Source organism: Sorghum bicolor, chromosome 3 (assembly GCF_000003195.3).
Source record: "Sorghum bicolor cultivar BTx623 chromosome 3, Sorghum_bicolor_NCBIv3, whole genome shotgun sequence".
NCBI classification, from domain to species: domain Eukaryota; kingdom Viridiplantae; phylum Streptophyta; class Magnoliopsida; order Poales; family Poaceae; genus Sorghum; species Sorghum bicolor.
Window position 1 is genome coordinate 72,017,074 of NC_012872.2, and position 18,974 is coordinate 72,036,047.

General features: G+C 42.4%; 4 protein-coding genes and 1 non-coding gene across 8 annotated transcripts; 2 read left to right on the forward strand and 3 right to left on the reverse strand.

Moving 5' to 3' along the window:
* Positions 600–4,697, forward strand: LOC8059398. 2 transcript variants are annotated; one of them, XM_021456483.1, is made up of 16 exons: positions 901–1,012; positions 1,451–1,545; positions 1,669–1,782; positions 1,900–2,004; positions 2,097–2,168; positions 2,249–2,361; positions 2,445–2,579; positions 2,663–2,731; positions 2,848–2,935; positions 3,032–3,103; positions 3,182–3,282; positions 3,508–3,625; positions 3,752–3,811; positions 3,916–4,026; positions 4,229–4,345; positions 4,439–4,697. In XM_021456483.1, exons 1-15 carry the CDS (start codon positions 901–903, stop codon positions 4,325–4,327), a joined length of 1,464 nt encoding a protein of 487 aa, XP_021312158.1. In that variant the 3' UTR covers positions 4,328–4,345; positions 4,439–4,697. The 2 variants fall into 2 exon arrangements, with proteins under 2 accessions (XP_002456889.1, XP_021312158.1); XM_002456844.2 differs by having other exon boundaries at positions 600–1,012; positions 4,229–4,660.
* Positions 4,930–6,545, forward strand: LOC8081302 (photosynthetic NDH subunit of subcomplex B 5, chloroplastic). Its single transcript, XM_002456845.2, has 5 exons — positions 4,930–5,325; positions 5,498–5,552; positions 5,693–5,761; positions 5,860–5,918; positions 6,029–6,545. Exons 1-5 carry the CDS (start codon positions 5,053–5,055, stop codon positions 6,263–6,265), a joined length of 693 nt encoding a protein of 230 aa, XP_002456890.1. The 5' UTR covers positions 4,930–5,052; the 3' UTR covers positions 6,266–6,545.
* Positions 6,536–10,905, reverse strand: LOC8081303 (wall-associated receptor kinase-like 20). 3 transcript variants are annotated; one of them, XM_021456484.1, is made up of 9 exons: positions 10,685–10,905; positions 10,181–10,309; positions 8,663–8,874; positions 8,380–8,561; positions 8,069–8,195; positions 7,912–7,983; positions 7,576–7,759; positions 7,308–7,428; positions 6,536–7,160 (listed from the first exon to the last, which is right to left on the reverse strand). In XM_021456484.1, exons 3-9 carry the CDS (start codon positions 8,811–8,813, stop codon positions 6,897–6,899), a joined length of 1,101 nt encoding a protein of 366 aa, XP_021312159.1. In that variant the 5' UTR covers positions 8,814–8,874; positions 10,181–10,309; positions 10,685–10,905; the 3' UTR covers positions 6,536–6,896. The 3 variants fall into 3 exon arrangements, with proteins under 3 accessions (XP_021312159.1, XP_002459027.1, XP_021312160.1); XM_002458982.2 differs by lacking the exon at positions 10,685–10,905 and adding an exon at positions 10,464–10,678; XM_021456485.1 differs by lacking the exon at positions 10,685–10,905 and adding an exon at positions 10,464–10,678 and having other exon boundaries at positions 8,663–8,891.
* On the reverse strand, positions 15,382–15,462 carry TRNAL-AAG. Its single transcript has one exon. It is a non-coding gene; the product is annotated as a tRNA-Leu (tRNA).
* On the reverse strand, positions 16,170–18,771 carry LOC8059399 (carbonyl reductase [NADPH] 1). Its single transcript, XM_002458983.2, has 4 exons — positions 18,360–18,771; positions 17,862–18,056; positions 17,365–17,764; positions 16,170–17,039 (listed from the first exon to the last, which is right to left on the reverse strand). Exons 1-3 carry the CDS (start codon positions 18,738–18,740, stop codon positions 17,366–17,368), a joined length of 975 nt encoding a protein of 324 aa, XP_002459028.1. The 5' UTR covers positions 18,741–18,771; the 3' UTR covers positions 16,170–17,039; position 17,365.

The following is an 18,974-nucleotide window of genomic DNA, read 5'->3' on the forward strand; positions in this document are numbered from 1 at the left end:
GGATGTCTGGCGGAGGTGGCTGGATGTCCGGCAGCGGCCCGTCCTAGCCCGATGAGGCGTCAGCGGAGGCGGTTGTGGCTGCGGACGCCGACGCAGGAGTCGCGTGCGCTGGGCAAATCTCTCGCATGCGTTGGTCAAATTTCCTTTTAATAACTGACGCAAATCTCTCGTTTCCTTCCTTGCTGCATGCGTTGGTCAAATTTCCTTTTGAGTAGAGGGTGGGCCCGAGTTTATTTCCTTTGTCGCATGATACGGTGAATCAAAAGTGAAGCGATCATTTGTCGCACGATGCTGGTGTCTCCTCTTTGTGCTTTTTATTTGTGGGAGATTCAAGTCACCACACCTGCGGACCTGCGGTCAACACACGAAGGTTGCCCCATACAAATACTTCGAATTGAAAAACGAAATGTACTTTTTTTTTAAGAAAAAGGAGAAAATTCTTTTAAAGAGCTGTAGTATTGGCCCACTATAGAAATATTTCATTTGATCCGGCCCACAGTCGGTTTCCAAGAGCTCAGCCCAACACCCCCAACAGTCCGAGGTTTTGAATGTATTCAATAGTACGCCTCCTTTCGGAGAAGGCGTACTCTTGGAAATCTTGCTTTGGCTCTAGCGGCTACTGCCGGCCGCGGAAGAGACGAGCACTGTGCGGATCTGTAACCGGTAGTGCGTTTCCACTTTCCACTTCCTCCTTCCCAGTTCATCCACGGCAGAGGAATTAATCAACTGCACAGCTGCATTCCTCAATCCTAACCCCTCAATCTTCCGTTCCCAAGTCCAACTGCGTTTCTTCCTCCGCGTCTTCAAGGAGGGGAGACCTGAAGGAGAAACGAATCCAGCCTGGTGGCTGCCGGTGCTGGAGCTGGGCGCTGCTGCATACTGCGTAGGCAAGAGCAGGCAATGGCGGAGGCGAATACGGGGAAGGAGAAGAAGGAAGTGGTGCGGCTGGAGCGCGAGTCCGTGATCCCCATCATGAAGCCCAAGCTCATCATGAAGCTCGCCTACCTCATCGGTATCTCTTTCTCTCCCTGCCTACCTGTTGCCTCTCCGTTTAGGTAGTCTCATCTTCGCCGCCGGCAATTTGCGTTTCTTGGCTGCTCGACCACGGGATGTTGGGCTCATAAAGGGAGGCTATAGCATCGTGATTATCATATTTGTACTGCAAAATTGCTGGCTTGCGAGATCCCTGTCTCTTTCGAGGGAAAAGATAGAATCTCGCTTTCATTTATTCACCTGGTTCATGTTAAGTGGAATCTGCATAGACAAGTCTGTGTAGCTAGTGCGACTGCAATACATGTGTTTAGCTGTTCACTCCTTTGTCATGTGGCCATCAAATATCCCTTTTAAATATTGCCTTGTCTTGTTTACGACAAGCTGAAGCAAGGATACTGCTTTGGATACAATACTGTGCAACTCAATTAATGCTGCTGTGTTTTTTTTTCTATTGAAGAACATCAATCCGACAAAGAAGAATTCTTAAAGCTCTGCAAGAGGGTTGAGTACACCATAAGGGCTTGGTACCATCTCCAGTTTGATGATATGATGGTGAGGAAAGTTTATTATCCATACAAATGCAGTGTTTGTTGGTTTGAATTCATGCTTACAACCATCTCCAGAGTCTTGAGCGTTTCAATGATATTTGATCTATTCAGGCTGGTAATTTTGCAGGAACTGTTTGCTCTCTTTGATCCTGTGCATGGTGCTAAAAAACTCCAGCAGCAGAACTTCTCATCTGAGGAGATCGATATGCTTGAGCAGAACTTCTTGTCCTATTTCTTTCGGGTAAAGGACCTATTCTAAATATTGATAGGTTTAACCTCCATGTGAAGGAAGGAGGCATGGAGCAGTTTCTTTGTGAATCTAGATGTGCTCTTTAAAGTGTCCTTACTTGAAGTGCAGGTGATGGAAAAGAGCAATTTTAACATAGTAAATGAAGATGAGGTTGAACTTGCTCATTCTGGACAATATCTGTTGAATCTTCCCATTAAAGTTGATGAATCAAAGGTGAATGCCCTTTCCCTGCAAAAGCAAAAAATGTCTCCTTATCTAAAATTCACTAAATTCAGTGTGAAATCCGTATTTTTGGCCTTTAACAGTTAGATAACAAGCTTCTGTCGAAGTATTTTAAGGAGCACCATCATGAAAACCTACCTGACTTCGCGGATAAGGTAAATATTTTTATATGTAGGGGCACCATCAACAATATCAACGACTACTTGTTTAGCTGACATAATCCTTCATTTGCCAGTATGTTATATTTCGCAGGGGCATTGGATTGGACCGCACTAGCAACTTTTTCTTCATGGAGAAAGTGGACATGATCATAGCTCGTGCGTGGCGAGGGTTCCTTGAGAAAACAAGGTATGCTATCTGTGGCAGATTTAATGCCCTGTTTTTGATCTTGCTCACCCAAAATGTTACTATTTTCCATACTGCGATTTCAGACTGCAAAAGCTCTTCTCAAGAAAGAAAAATACTAAGCCAAAGATAGATTCCAAGAAGAATGATGATTTAGCTAGTGAAGTAGAAGACAAGGAGCTTTATGTTGAACGCATACGACTCGAAACAATGAAGTTAAGGTTTGCTCTCTTCTTTAACCTGTTATTAAGCTGTCACACTCTCGATCACTTTCTCTCATGGTCTCACAGTTTCCTCTTTGCAGCTTTCAGAATTTAATCGGCAAGGTCACAATTCAAGAGCCTACATTTGAAGAGGTGATTGTCTTGTATAGGTAAAGGTTATAAAATGATTTGAGATTGCAGACAAAATTTTCTAGTCTTGGTACATGGATGGTTGCATGATTTGTTTGAATTACAGCATGCACTGATTTGTGATGTATTCCTTCAGGAGAAAAACTCCAAAGGGACAGGATGATAGAGCAATTCATGTAAAACACTTCAAAAATATTCCAATGGCAGATATGGAGTTGGTTCTGGTTAGTTCTGGGAGTTGCCTTGTCTGAAGAAAATTTTCGCATTCATATTTATTGTTTAACTGGAATTATGCTGAAGAAACACTGTAATTGTTGCAGCCTGAGAAGAAAAACCCAAGCCTCACACCAATGGATTGGGTTCAGTTTATTGTTTCAGTTGTCATTGGACTTGTAAGTGGACTGGAACCAGTTTCATTTGGTTATGTTGTGATACTTCACCTTCTGATTTACTTGTGTCGCATCACATAGGTTACACTCATCAGCTCATTGGAAATGCCTAAAGCTGATTTCTGGGTTGTAGTTGCCATCCTTTCTGCTCTGGCAGGATATTGCGCTAAGATCTATTTCTCGTGAGTATCTTGGTTGATTTGATTTTTATCAGTAATATTTATTATGAAGACAATAGAAAAAGGTGGAAGCTTTTGTTGTTACCTTGTAGACATCCTCCAGAACACTTTCACAAACTGCAAAGCTTTTCTTGATTATGATGTTATTTCTTAGTGTTTATGGTTGTGTCGGGCAGTATGTTAAATATTCCTTGTGTTGGCAGTCTGCTAAATAGTTTTTTTATGCAGGTTTCAACAGAACATGGCAACCTACCAAAACCTAATCACTCAATCCATGTATGACAAACAACTAGATAGTGGGAAAGGCACACTCTTGCATCTCTGTGATGATGTGATTCAACAGGAGGTTGATCTACTCTCTACACCCAGTGTTTTCTTGAGATTTAACAAATCAGATAAGGATTAGTTCAGACATTGGAATTCAAAGCTTAGCTAACATTTCATTTCCATCCTTGTGATTTCATATGTTCAGGTCAAGGAGGTCATAATTGCCTACTATATTTTGATGGAAAATGGAAAGGCTACCAGTGATGTATATATATTGTTCTTTCTTTTTAAAATCTATATTTTATTCATGCACTTGTTCTTATGGAAGAATTATTAAAATTAACTATTCATGTGCTCCTAATGTTCTAGGACCTTGACTTGCAATGCGAGGAGTTAATCCAGGAAGAGTTTGGCTTGCAATGCAATTTTGAGGTGATGGATGCTGTTCAAAAGCTGGAGAGGCTTGGTATCATTACAAGAGTGAGTCCACTTTTTTCCCCCTCTTGTTACCACTTGATCAAAGCATGGGGACATTTCTTACAAATACCAGTGCACAGAACCATGATTTTGCAGAGACATTTACAGGGTCAAAAGTTTTTGCATCTACTGACCATCATGTTGTTACTTGCTTGTTGTCTGCTTCTTTTTGCCCCACAATACTGAAAGTGTGTTTCACATCCAGGATTCTATTGGAAGAATTTGCTGTGTTCCTCTAAAGCGTGCCAATGAGATCATCGGCGCCACAACAGAAGAGCTGGTTATGAAAGCCAGGCAAAGCTAGCAATCGTATTTGAATAATGTAACCGCATTGTAAATTCTTGCCTGATGGCACTGTAACGTTTACCGTTTACGGTACCCCAGAAAGTCCTAACACTGAACTCTTGCATATCAGGTGGTAAATACATTCTGGTCGTCTCCACACACAGTAATTCTCCAGTGAAAGCTACCAGAAATGTGGTTGTAATTTTTTTAGTGTTGTGGAACGTCCGAGGGTGTTGTAAGCATGTAGCATTCTTTTGATAACAAACGTGGTAGGAAAGATGTCCAAAACCTTAAAAAGATAATTGTCCAACTTTGTTGGCTGATTTATTGTGAGAACAGATTCGGCTGATAAGCTCAAGTGAACAAGTAGGCCACTGGCATTGGCAGCTTGACCTGTTTCTAGCTTCTGCTCGTGTTGCTGGTCTCTTCAGCTCCTTGAAAGTTACCATGCTATGTAAGCAGACTGTACGTTAATCGTAGCATCATAATGAGTTTTTATGAGTTGGTTCTACGCTTCTGCTGTTACATCGATAACTGGATACCCAGATTATTTCCATGAATAAAAAAGGGACAGGAAAAGACAGCGAAAAAACCTGGACGGTAGGTGTCCAACTCAATACCATTATCCATTGTTGCTTTTGTCTCTTTGAAGCAACGTATAGTGCAGCAGCAGCACGCAGCAGAAAGCCAGCAGCGGTTGGAGTTGGAGGGGTTGGAGCAGGAGCACTAAGCAGCGAACGGATAATGAGCAGCAGCAGCAGCCTCACCTCCGGCATCTCTGCCTCACCATCGGCAGCGGCCAGCACTGCTCGCCACCGCCATGACGGAGCGCCGCAGCAGCTGAGGGTGAAGGCGGCGGTGCGGCCACAGCAGCAGCAACAGCTGCTGCACGGTGGCCGCCGGCATACAAGGGGCAGCGCGGTGGTGGTGAGGGCCGGTCCTGGGCCGCTGTCGGAGATCGAGCCGGACCTGGAGGAGGACGCCATCGACGTGTATCGCACCAACGGCATCGCCCCGGTCCGTCCCCCGTTGCTTCTTCTTGTTCTTCTCAATTTTGCCATTGCCGGCCGCGCTTAGAACACGCACGAAAGCTGCGAATCTTGACGGAGGTTGTGCCACGAACGAACTCTGAAGAACGGATGACGTTTCGTTCGTTCATGGATAACACTGGAGAGAAACTGTGTTGCAGGAGGACTTCGTGTTCGGAAAGTACGATGGACATCACACCTATTTCGAAACCCAAGGTATTATTGTATCCTAATAAAAACTCCATTGTCATGATATCCTTCGATGCAGAAAAGGAGAAATTATAGTCCACTGATTGTTTTGTGATGTGGTGAAACAAAACCTGCAACACAATTGCAATACCCTTTTTCTTCTGAAGACAAGAAGGGCTTCTGGGAGGATGTCTCCGAGTGGTACCAAGAAGCTGAGCCTCCTCAGGGCTTTCAAGGTACTACCTACTGTCTGGCTCTTCAGATCTTGCTGCTTCAGTGAAATAAAATATGAGAAGCTTTGCTCATTTGCTGCATCAATGGCAATCTCTTGCAGCATTCATCTCCTGGGCATTTCCTCCTGCAATCATCTTTGGCATGGCTTTCAATGTGCCGGTATGGATTGTTGTTTCCTATGAAATCCCTACGTTGCAAGCATTTGCGCAAAACCCTACTTCATGTACCTATACTGATTGGATTGGAGATGCGTCTGCTTCTGGCACCAGGGGGAGTACCTGTACATCGGGGCAGCTGTCTTCATCGTGGTGTTCTGCATCTTCGAGATGCGCAAGCCGGACAAGCCGCACAACTTCGAGCCGGAGATCTACATGATGGAGAGGACGGCTCGCGACAAGCTCATCGCCGACTACAACTCCATGGACATCTGGGACTTCAACGAGAAGTACGGCGAGCTCTGGGACTTCACCGTTAACCCCAGGGACGACATCGTCAAATCAACCTAGATATATATGACTCTGTCTTCAGATTGTTCTCTCAGCAAAAGCCTGTCAGGGAAAAGAAACCGTAGCTGCTAGGAAATGCTCTTGATGAACTAAATAAAGGAATAACAACAACAATGTGAGCCTCAAGTTCTCAGCAGTCATCCCTGTAAAGGAAAACTGGAGAGCCTGAAATCTTTGTAGCCATATATGATGCATGCATGTCAGGCTTCTCATAGAACATGTTCTGTTCTGCACAACAGCGAGCATGCTGTTGCTCCAACTTCCTGCATGTTTTTTTTTTCATGTTTCTCCAATACATTGAGAAAACACAAGCAAGACTGATGCACTGAACATTAAGATCCGTTGGTCTGCCACCACCCACCCATTCTTATTATTATTATTATCCAGAAAAAGTAAATGTCATTATTTTCCCTAAAAATATGTGCAGAAAAGGGAGAATTAGAAAGGAACCATCAGGGTAACAAAACTGGGGAAAAAAAGGTTAAGCCTCGCAGCTGTCCTTTTTTTGTACACTTGGGAAGCAGCTGGCTCGCTATGAAGACGATTTTTTTGGGAAAGAGAACAAGGCTAATCTACTGCCCTGATGAGAGAACTAGCTTCTCTCCTAGACTACGCATATCCCACTGATGTTTCACCTTGATGTTGTGAAGAGCTGACTGCCTAGAGTCACAGTTGGGGTGCCTTCTGTCATGACTGTTGTGAGGCTGATCTCCTGCTCGCGAATCCGGTGTATTTCAGCCTCCACCAAGCTCATCGACGGACGCTGGTCGTTCATTGGATTAACACACCATGATGTCAAGCGCAGCAATTCCTTCATGCTTTCTGAGGTAAAGCCACTGGCCATTCTGTTATCTGCAATCGCGGAGATATCACTTGATTCCTGGAAGTTCTGTACCTGATATCAACAGAACAGATGCATAGTGAGCAAGCTGGTACTTTAGTGTATATATGATGATTATGAAATGGGTACAAGATTTGTCTAGAGGGTGTGTTATTTGCAAAAAAGGGTGAACAAACATCAAGCAGTGCTGCCATTATTTACCCATTGAATGATGCTTTGATCAGACACAACTTTCCGTCCGCTAACCAACTCCAGAAGGAACACACCAAAACTGTATACATCGCTTTGTATGGAAAAGTTCAAGTTCATGGCTTCCTTCATTCTGATCATGCAACAGAACTTCCATCAATCTCAAATAATGGATAGGTACTAGTACATACAACATATTGAAGGCAGGCGATTCTACTGTATCTATCTGATGTAAGCAATGAATGTAAGAATTATCAGAAACATGTGTGTCTGTTCTTACCGAGGATCAACGAAAGGATCGGTAGATGTTCTGGAAGACAGTCCTGTAACACCAAGTCGATCAAGCATGCCTGGAATTCCAGTATCTGCAACTTTTGGTACGAAATCCTCATCCACAAGTACATTAGAAGTTTTGAAGTTCATATGGATTGCAGGGGGTGTCAGCGAATGCAGGTGACTCAGGCCTGAATAGCAAGAAAAGATCATCATTTAAGATTGTTGATGTAGTTGCCACAAGATCATTGCTACAGAAGAATGAGTCTAAACGGATATGAGCTTCTGAGCTATATTCTAACAAAATAAAAAGTTCAGAGTTTATTCATATGTGAAGACTTACCTTTAGCTGTGCCATGAGCAATAGAAAGTCTCTGCTTGAATTCTAACCTTAAACCTGTAGCATGGCTGTTACCTACAAAAGGATAGCAGAAGAATTAGAACCTATGACACCACTCTTGTGCATTAGAGTAAGATAATAAACACAAAATGGAAATCACCATGTAAATGTGTAGAGACGCTGCCATTGGGGATATACTCATAAACAAGCATCTGCATGCCATTCTCCTGGCAGTACCCCAAAAGTTTCACAAGGTTTCGATGACAGAGAGATGCTAGGTAATTAACCTGAGAAGAAAACAGCACTGACACATGAGCTCAAAACAATGTAAGAAGGGCGTGGAGCAAGCTGGGCTATATATTTTAAATTATATCAGGATGTCATGTGGAAAAAGTAAAGTTAAAACACAGCACATTCAACGAATTCAGGACTAGCAATTACTGAACATGTGGATAAGTAAGATTATGCTACCTCTTGAATGAATTCTTGGCTAGGAGGAGAATGCCGTCTTTTAACAGCTACTACTGTGCCATCCTGGAGCAAACCCTTGTATACCTCTCCAAACGTTCCTTGTCCAATAAGATTCGCATTGCTGAAATTCCTTGTAGCAAAATTCAGTTCCTCCAAAGTAAGACTTCTTGCTCCCTGTGACTCTGATAGATGGAAGGCGAAGTTATTACTTGTGAAAATAGAAAGGAAAATGTATCTTTAGATGAATTATCTGAAGTTTTATTGAAAGTAACTTAAGCAGTACCTGGTAGAGCTTGACCTGATGAACTACTTTCTGAAGAGTCTGAAGTTCTTTTGTGATGCCATAGGCAAAGCACTATTACGACTATGACAACAGCTAGTAGTGCAAAGCCTCCTGCAGCAGCTCCTAGAACTGCTGCAAGAAGTCCTGACATCTAGTATTGGATATCCTCCTTCAGAGTAGGGCAGTAATCTTTGTAGCTGTGGTGATGAGATCTGCAGATATATGAAACCTAAAGAGTTACATTAAATTTGTCCGAGTTCTACATTTAAATTCACAAGGAAGAACATGAATGTACAGATTGCTGGTTATACCAGCCAGTGAACTACAAAATAATTCAGATAGTGAATAAATATACACAAACATGTATGCATGGATTGATTGATCAATAGTTAAGTTACTAGTGATATATAATATATTGACACTGAAACCATGGATTAGTCAAAATAGCTTTATTATAGGATGGTGGAAATAGAAAGGATATGGATTATTTTTTTGTTGCCTTCAAGTGGCAAAATTAGGAAAGCACATTTTGATCATGACATCAGCGGTACGGATAGCTCTACTAGTAACACACAAATATGGCAAAAAAAGGCAATTAAATTACCAAACAGAAAACATATCTGAAAGTGCAATGGCAGAATTTGGAAAGCACATTTTGATCATGAAAACGGTGTTATGGACAAAGCTGCTAGTAACGCATAAATCCGGCAAAAAGAGTGAGACAATTATGTTTTTTAACCAGAAAACGAGGAATTGTCTTATATCCTTGTTCGTTTGAGCTTATCAACTGAATCTACCAGCCATTGAGCAATGTTTTTCTCTTCTAGCAAATCAGCAAACAGTAATTTCTGTCATGGCTTAAAAGCCATGGCATCAGCAGCTGGGCAAAGTTACCAGTAACGCATACCGTTTTTCTTTTTTGATATTATGTTCCCATAATACCATCATTCAAATTTTTCACGCCATAACCGGGTCAGAAGAAATTTTACCACAATACTTAAAATGACATGTTATAACAAAATGCAACAAAATATCCTTCACTATGACATTCTGCACTAATAAGCATGCTCTTACTGCTGAAACCGATATGAATACGCTGCAGTGTACAGGCAAAACATGAAAAATGCAGTTTTGCTTGAACCACTTGCCACTTGAAGCTGTGCATAGAAATGTTGGGTTGATTTTATTCATGAATCAATAGCATTTTGCAAATCACAATGTAACAATGTGGCATTGACTGCCACCAGAGTTCTGAACTCGGTAACAGTAACAATTATAGTGTTGATCAATGAGGATTGCTGATTGTTTGATTATTTCCCTACGATCAATCAAAATTCAGCACTCCTGAACAACACAGGAACCAAGGAAGTCGAAAAAAACGCATGATTTCTCCACCCCACCAAAAAAAAAAGAGACACAGCGACTCCGCCTGATTTCGATCCAAGAAATGCACAAAATTGCAAACTTTGTTGGGGAAAAATGCCCAGGATTTCGCAGACATCCAAAGGTAGAGCATACCTGCAGATTGCGCAGGTCTAGAGGCATCATGTACGTGCGAGTACAACAGCAGCCTCAAATGCTGAATCCATTCTGCAGACAACACGATTCGTTTGTACCAGTTCTTGACTCCACCCCGTCTTCTTGCTCCTATCATCACAACCAAAGAAACCGAACCAATCAAGAAATGCAAGAACATGTAGGGCCAATCATGGGAGAAACAGGTAGTCTCGAAATTAAAGCAAGTGAGAATCCATGAACCAAAAGGAGAGAGAGAGAGAGAAGCAGGAATCGGGCAAGAAACCTATTTTTCTTCCCCCTGCTACTCTCCTCAGGTGGGTCTACCGCTGTACTGTGATTCTGTGAAGTGACTGTGTGACGCTGTGAGCGAGGTGACCTTCCTGGGAGGTTTTGTGGAGGGACCGAGGGAGGCAGGCACCACGCAGGCAGGGGGGAGGGGAGCGCCCACAGGAAGAAGAAGAAGAAAAAAAAAAGCGAGAGAGTGAAGAACAGCAAGGCACTCACCACACCAGTGGGGCGGATTGTGAATTGGGAAACCAGCAGCAAACAAACATGTCGGTATATATACAAACTGGTTGGGTTGAGCTGTAGGCATCAGCGGAAAGCGCAGCAGAGGATGCTAAAAAACGCGAGCTTGGCGCGGCCGTTGCAGGTGAAAAAGCAGGAGAAGGAAGGGGAGGAGGGGGAAAAAAGCAGCAGCAGCAGCAAGCTGCCCAGGAATCGTGAGCTTTTATCCGTCCGGTGGCTTTGCGCTGCGTCTTCGAGGGCGGGATGGATGGATGGATGGATGGATCTCCCTCCCAATGATTGATCCAAAGGCGACTCGTCGGGATAGCGACACCGCGCCGACGCATCCGTTTTCCAGACCGGACATCGATTCTTCATTGGTATTCCAAGATTGTATATATATATATATATATATATATATATATATATATATATATATATATATATATATATATATATATATATATATATATATATATATATATATATATGTTCTATAATAATCCGTCCTCCGATGAACTGGTGTTTAATCTGCCGCAACGCCGCCGCCGTCGTGAATCGAAAGGAGGAAGTCGGTGAGATTGGGAACGGGGGGACGGGACGGGACGGGACGGGACGGGACGGGCCGCGCCAGGGGAGCCGAGCCAATGATTGCCGGGGAAGAGAAGAACATGATGGGGGCGCAACAAGCTGGAAGACAGAGCGACAGACAAGAGCCTGCCCTGCCCTGCCCTGCGCCGTCCGCCGGCTATGCTCGTCACTCGTCAGATCATCAGATAAAAGCAAAAAAAAGAAAAAAGAAAAAAAGGACTCGTCTTTTCCATCTCCCTTTTAATTTTCGCTTTTTTGCTACGGTCTTGTTTAGTTCAAAAAAAATTTGCAAAACAGGTTTCGTTTGTTTGTAACAAATATTGTCCAATCATGGACTAACTAGGCTCAAAAGATTCATCTCATCAATTCCGACAAATTTATGCAATTAGTTTTTATTTTCGTCTATATTTAATACTCTATGCATGCGTCTAAAAATTCAATGTTGTTTAGTTCCAAAATTTTTTGCAAAATGTGAATAGTACCAATTTCGTTTGTATTTGACAAATATTGTCCAATCATGAACTAACTAGGCTCAAAAGATTCGTCTCGTCAATTTCGACCAAACTGTGTAATTAGTTTTTATTTTCGTCTATATTTAATACTCCATGCATACATCTAAAGATTTGATGTGGCAAGAAATCTGAAAAATTTTGTAAAATTTTTTAGAACTAAACAAGGCCAAGGCCGCTGCGCTGCGCAGGAGTTGTCCGCTAGTTCCAAACCAAATTAGCACACGCTTTCGAAGAATCGAATTAAGGTCTTGTTTAATTCCCAAAATTTTTGCAAAATAGGAATAGTACCACCTTCGTTTGTATTTGACAAATATTGTTCAATTATGGACTAACTAGGCTCAAAAGATCCGTCTCGTCAATTCCGACTAAATTATACAATTAGTTTTTATTTTTATCTATATTTAATATTTCATACGGCGCGTTACTCGCCGGCCGTTGGCTATGGCTAGCGTCCGTTACGGCCGTTGTTGGCTATGGCTAGCGTCCGTTCGTGACATGAGTACATGACCGGTGGCTTCTCCATCAAGCAGCGATTGTAGCCGCCATCCACACTTCAATTTGGGCCTTGTTTAGTTTTCAAAAAAATTCAAAATTTTTTATTACATCGGATATTTGGACATATTAAATATAGATAAAAAAAATAACTAATTGCACAGTCTATTTCTAATTTGCGAGACAAATTTTTTAAGTTTAGTTGCCAAATACAAATAAAGATACTATAGTAAGCAAGCTAAAAAATTCACGAACTAGATAAGGCCTTGATGTTTTGAGATGGACTGCTTGCTGCCCACAGTACTAGTAATAGCCCGGGAAGCTATCTGGTTTCACTTGTTTAGTTCTCCAAAACCATTTTTTTTAAAGATTTTTCATCACATCGAATCTTGCGTCACATGCATAGAACATTAAATATAGATAAAAACAAAAACTAATTGCACAGTTTGCCTGTGAATTGCGAGACGAATCTTTTAAGCTTAGTTACTCTATGATTGAACAATGTTTGTAAAATAAAAACAAAAGTGCTATAGTGTCGAAATCCAAAAAAAAATAGATCTATTGTCTTTTTTTTTAATGTGCGTCTCCTCGTCCAGATGTGAATGCGATGCAACCTATCCGTCTACCAAACACGCCCTTCAACTGCGGTGCACCACAGCTGTGCGCTGTGGGCTGCGCTGCGCCTTGACCCTTGCTGCATGCATGCAGCCGTGCCTATCGCTTCTCCACTTCTCCCACCACAACAAGTGCCGGCCGCGGCATCCATCTGGCTGCTGCCTCGCCGCCGCCGCCCGTGGTGACGCTGATGCATGCAGCAGCAAGTCAGGAACACGTTGCGGATTGCGCCAGCCAGGCCCAGGCCAATACATACATACATCAACTGAACTGGCATCCATGATGCACGAGAAGGAGAGTTCTGATGTGCATGATTCTGCCACGCATGCATAGGTACGGCCGCAGGTCAATAGATATATAAATAAATAAATAAATAAATAAATAAATAAAGAGAAATGCATAGGAATAGTGTATGGAACCATGCATGGATCCTATGCTGACGTTGCTTGGGTCGCCTTTGACGTCACGGACAGGCTGGGGTACTTGGGCCAGAAGGTATACTAGTGCCAGACTTCTTGTTGTTGACACCTGGCAAAAGGTGACGGATTATATAATAATTAAGAGAAATGTATCTAAACCCAAACCCAGAGAGAACAAAAGAGGCTTCCGGTTGAGATCTTGAGGAGCATTGCATTGCATGGTTGGGGGCTTTGGGGCCCAGGAACAAAAGTGCCTCATCAGCATTGAGCGTGAGCACGCCTCATCCATCATTGCGTCAAACATAACCTTCGCTGTTAGGGTACGGGTATATATGAATCGAATCTCATGCAAATTCGTCTACGTACAAGATGACGTCAGTACGTAGTAGTAGCAGTAAAAAACAAATTATAATAAACACAAACTATTGAGCTTATCTGCCGAATCTACCAACCATTCAGCACATGGTTTATCAGCCAAACGAATAAGGTTATCAGCCAGGATTGCATGGGGCCATGACTGGATCTGCCCTTAGGTTTAAAACCTTGTATAGGCATGCGGATTGCGTGTTCTTTATATTAAATAATAATTGAAATAAATTTATATTTATATTTATATTTATATTTATATTTATATTTATATTTATATTTATATTTATATTTATATTTATATTTATATTTATATTTATATTTATATTTATATTTATATTTATATTTATATTTATATTTATATTTATATCTAATATTAAGGAGCAAAGCGTTTTTTTTCTAACCTATCTTTTTAATTCGCAAAATACTTCTATCCATGGTCCATCATTTGCCAACCACAGTCCGTCATCAGTCACGACAGTCTCGTTTGGTTTTCGAAACGAAGAATCCACCTGGGACACGGCCAGTTTAATTTCTTGTTTCTGTTTTTCCTTTTTCTTTTTTACATGCACATGGTGTGTTAGCCAAGGCCACTTTCTAATGTTTTCTAAACGGTGCGCATGATACGTTGTTATATGAGTTTTTCCATAAGTGTATTTTCTATTTGCATAGCAAGGAATAAATATATAATATATAAAATACTATGTGAAAAAACTAAGAAAAATGGATGACATATTAATATGTGTTTCCTATATTTTCATTGCAAGGTGCATTTCTTGTTTTGGCCCAATTTTTTTGTGTGTTCGTATGAGTTAGAGTAACATGTTTAAGCACGATGTGAAGTTCTATTCCAAAACAAACTTGAATAACAATCACTAATAAATCTCATGACGTAACACACATCCAGATACAATAGAAGTTTGGTTTCCTGGTCAATTGAAATGCATATCGTGATCCTTAAATAAATCTCTGAGCTATAAGTCATTCGGGTAACCAAACAAGTTGAACATCCTATTACTATATAAAGGATGGGGACGGTGCTCTAAACGGATACCCGCAGTTCTTCTCTATTGTAACTAAATGAACTAAATAAAAAATAAGAAAGAAAATATTTATTTAGTTCATAATAAAATTACACGAGAGAATAACCACAGGATGGGGACGGTGCTCTAAACGGATACCCGCAGTTCTTCTCTATTGTAACTAAATGAACTAAATAAAAAATAAGAAAGAAAATATTTATTTAGTTCATAATAAAATTACAAGAGAGAATAACCACAGATATCCATTTCGAGGGCCACCCCTATCCTTATAGATACTCGAAGAGCAAACGGTTTATTTTGTCCTTTTTTTACTTCCTAAAATGTCTTTGCACTCTTCATAACCTGTATGGTCTATGAGTTCAAATAAGTTATGTCCAGCAATGGTTCAAAGTTTGATTTTAAGACGTATTAGATTTCGTGCAATGCGTGGCCATATTTTCTAGTAAATATATAAAGATAGCTGTGGTATTTAACATGAAAATCTTATATTAGTTCTGATTAATAAATATATAAAGTTAGCTGTGGTATCTAACATGAAGTTCATGCAGTCTTTATATTAGTAATGATTAACAAATATATAAAGTTAGCTGTGGTATCTAACGGGAAGTTCATGCATGCATTGCTGAGGGTTATAAAAAAGAAAAAGCAAAAAAAACTGTTGAGAGTGGGATTTGAACCCACGCCCTTTCGGACCAGAACCTTAATCTGGCGCCTTAGACCAACTCGGCCATCTCAACTTAATGGTTAAGTAACACAAAGAAAATTTATTTATTTACGGCACGTAAATAATTTACAACACAGACAAAGAAAGATCCCACCTGTATTACTGTTACCTGTATCGATCGATCGAAGCGGCAATAAATTTTTGTTCAGCAACCGACCATCCGTCAGCTCCGGTACACCAACCATGCCCCCCTGGCATTCAACGCAAACTAGACAAAAGAAAGAGACGCGCCGGTCTGGTCTAAAGCACTGCTCCAGATCAAGATCAAGGCATGAGGCTGTGCTCGCACAGATGACACACAGACGCTCTGCTATGCACTCTACGGTGTCCAGTGTATACCACCAGTACACCAGCCATGGTGACACCAGGGTCCTGCCGTTCTGATGCTGTTCCCGACACATCTCACCTGGCAATTCTTGGTCCACGTTGACTTTCCCACACCCAACAGCACACACAGCATGTTATCTGTGAAGGCTTAAGCCTTAACATACAGTAGTATCCAAGGGAATCTCAACTCTGGTGAAGTGAAAGCCCTACCCCTAATGGCTGCCTGATTGATGGGTGATAGGAATGGAATCTCAACTCTTTCCAGATGAAGAAGCAAATGCAATCACTTCACCAAATGGAATCTCAACATCTATCGTTGGCCGGTAGATATCACAACCGCTTGCACGAAAACAACACGCCAGATGCAGGAGCAGGAGCCTAGGTACCCAGGCAGAATAAAAATGGAAGACATGCTTATTAGATCTATCGATCAATCAATCAATAGGTTTGCTGGTGGCAACTCTAGCTTACATCAGCTAATTACTGACTGAACCAATCCGTACACTTGGACAGATCCATGGCGCACGGCGCGGTTCCATTAGAGGATGCAACTTGCAGACAGGTAGGCAAAGGTTATGTGCCATAGAATGACAGAAACCTGAGCACCGGATGTGCAGGGAGTAGCTGTGCCGGATTAAACCAACAGTCTTGTTATCCGCCGGCATGGCCTTGCCCTAATTTTCATGCATGGCTCTTTGCATCTTCTGTCTGCAGAGGATAAAGCTTGGTTGAGGGACTGTTGAATTGACCCTGGCATCGACATGCCTACAGCCAATTTGTCTCCAACTCCAAGGCCCAAATAATACACGTGCTTTGTTGCTTCATGAAAACCACTTCAGTCTGAATGATTTGATGGTACAGCCATGCTGCAATTGTACATTCACCTTGCTATGCTAAAACCCAACCAAACATATAACACTGACAGAAGGAAAACTCAACAGTGATGTGGCCTGAACCCAACGCAAATGCAACCCATGGTGCAACATGCACTTCAATACAGGTCATTGCTGAGAGCTTGTAGCACACGTAGGAAGCAGCCAGCTGGTCGTGCTTCCCAACTTGCCATTCTAGTGGTCCTGATAAACGTTCCGCTTTTATGATACTTCATTCATAGCCAACAAACATTTCGTAGATCACCTTAATTAACAAGATTTGAGGTCATGGGCTTTCCATCAATGTAACAGTGGTGCCCCTTTAATGATCTTGACCATCTGCTTGTGACCTTGTCATATGATTGCTCCCAAGCCCAAAATCATGAATAGCCTAAATAGATCACACAGACTCAATAAAGTATCAGTAGCCTAAACGGCAATCATCGCGATAGATAAACCATTTACAGAACTAAGTAACATAAACTAACAAAACGATGAGCACTCTCCATATTACACTTGATACTTTCTTTTATCCATAGCAAATTAGCAATGCTCAAAATACTATGGCTTGTACGTTCAGGATAAACATCATGCTCTGTGAATCTCTATGCCTTGAAGGATGATGGTAAGTAGCAATCAGAGAAGTTTGTAACGATGGATTTAAAATCTAGAGTCATAATTTTTCCTGCTTGCAGGTGGGACAAGAATATGGATACCTTAGAAGCTTATCTCACATCTCTCAGCGAAGAACTTCCCATTTGTGGGTGGTTCCTGAGGTAATAAGGCGAGCCATACACCTGTGTCAGCACCTTCTTCGGCAGAAATATTCCCTTCCCAACCAGTCATGGCAGTATTTACCCAGCCAGGGCAGAAACAGTTAATGTATATCTTTTGGCCTTCAGGTCGATCCGAGAGCCTCCTTGCCATCAGTCGTGTATAAACATTAACAGCAAGCTTTGAGATCGAATAGTCCGTGTACATCTGTGGCCACTCATTGGAGGACCAAGTACCTTGCTTGACTTGTTCGAGAAATTTCGTGATCATCTCATCAACTAGCTGCTCTGATAAACAATCATCTTTCAACAGACGATCTCTTAGACTCGCATCACCAATTCTCTGACAGAAAAGAATCAAAAGGTAAATTAAATGTGAATGCACTGCATACTAAGAATAGATCACAATGGGAAGATAGGAACACGTCGAACAAACTTACATTCCGTCTGCCATTGGCTCTACCAAGCCTTGAGCTGACATTCACTATCCGAGCACCATACGGGGAGTGTTTCATTAGTGGTATCATAGTATCAATCATCCGCTTTGTGCCATAGTAATTTGTCTTGATAACTTGCTCAGCAAACTCAACAGAATTATCTGCTCCTTTGTTGAAGTTTACACCTGCATTGTTAACCTGTAGTAGCCTGGTTACAATACATCTAACTTATGGCCTTCAGGCAAGATCTCTAAATAACAGTCTATGTCTGAATTGGTGGTGGTGTCACCGCACCTGTCTCTTCTCCTTTTCTACCAATCGATTATATTAAGAACAAGTTCCAGAAACAACTGCTACTGCTAGGTTGAGGAGACTAGAACTAGTGGTTAATTGAATCGATCATCCGTAGTATTGTGATTGCAAAGAACCTAATCACTGGACACAAAACCACACAACTACATGAGGTACATGAGGCAGGTAAGGCGATGAGAATGCGCTCACAAGGACATGGATGCCGCCGTGGGTTTCCACCGCCCAGGCCGCGAAGGCCTCCACGGACGCGGCGTCCGCCACGTCAAGCTGCCGGGACTCCACGCTGACGACCGCGCCATCGGGAGCCTCCGCCAGGATCCTCCCCGCGGCGTCCTGGCCCTTGGCGGCGTCGCGGGAGGCGAGCACGACGTGCAGGCCGTGGAGCGCGAGCTGGCGGGCGGCCTCGAAGCCTATCCCGCGGTTGGCGCCCGTGACCACCGCCACGGCCCGCGGCGCCAGGCGGTCCCACCATCGCTGGTGGGGCTCGTAGGGGAGAGCCCGGAGGAGGGTGACCTCGCGGCGGCGCTGCTCGCGCCGCTCCCGCGCCGCCTCCTTCCCTTTCTTCCCCATCTCTCACTTGCTCTGGGTTCCGTCGGAAACATTACAGAAATGCCATCCATACTCATATTTGGGCCTCATCACGTTTCCTGTGGATGGTGAAATGGGCCCGCTCAGGCACGGCCTAGTTAGCTAACCGAGGACAGAGCTGTGACGTTCTTGAGCGGGCCCATTCCAATTTTCAAATTCGCAATAACAGATCAGGACATCAGAGATCATGAGCTACATCTTATCTTTGAAAGAAAT

Coding starts and splice junctions, on each gene's coding strand:
- LOC8059398 (XM_002456844.2), top strand. CDS start 901: ATGGCGGAGGCGAATACGGGGAAGGAGAAGAAGGAAGTGGTGCGGCTG. Junction 2,936..3,031: donor CAGATATGGAGTTGGTTCTG/GTTAGTTCTGGG, acceptor TAATTGTTGCAG/CCTGAGAAGAAAAACCCAAG. Junction 3,104..3,181: donor TTTCAGTTGTCATTGGACTT/GTAAGTGGACTG, acceptor CGCATCACATAG/GTTACACTCATCAGCTCATT.
- LOC8081302 (XM_002456845.2), top strand. CDS start 5,053: ATGAGCAGCAGCAGCAGCCTCACCTCCGGCATCTCTGCCTCACCATCG. Junction 5,762..5,859: donor GCCTCCTCAGGGCTTTCAAG/GTACTACCTACT, acceptor AATCTCTTGCAG/CATTCATCTCCTGGGCATTT. Junction 5,919..6,028: donor GCATGGCTTTCAATGTGCCG/GTATGGATTGTT, acceptor TTCTGGCACCAG/GGGGAGTACCTGTACATCGG.
- LOC8081303 (XM_021456484.1), bottom strand. CDS start 8,813: ATGTCAGGACTTCTTGCAGCAGTTCTAGGAGCTGCTGCAGGAGGCTTT. Junction 8,562..8,662: donor ATCAGGTCAAGCTCTACCAG/GTACTGCTTAAG, acceptor TCCATCTATCAG/AGTCACAGGGAGCAAGAAGT. Junction 7,760..7,911: donor TGCTCATGGCACAGCTAAAG/GTAAGTCTTCAC, acceptor CTTGCTATTCAG/GCCTGAGTCACCTGCATTCG.
- LOC8059399 (XM_002458983.2), bottom strand. CDS start 18,740: ATGGGGAAGAAAGGGAAGGAGGCGGCGCGGGAGCGGCGCGAGCAGCGC. Junction 18,057..18,359: donor ACGGCGGCATCCATGTCCTT/GTGAGCGCATTC, acceptor AGGCTACTACAG/GTTAACAATGCAGGTGTAAA. Junction 17,765..17,861: donor GAGCCAATGGCAGACGGAAT/GTAAGTTTGTTC, acceptor CTTTTCTGTCAG/AGAATTGGTGATGCGAGTCT.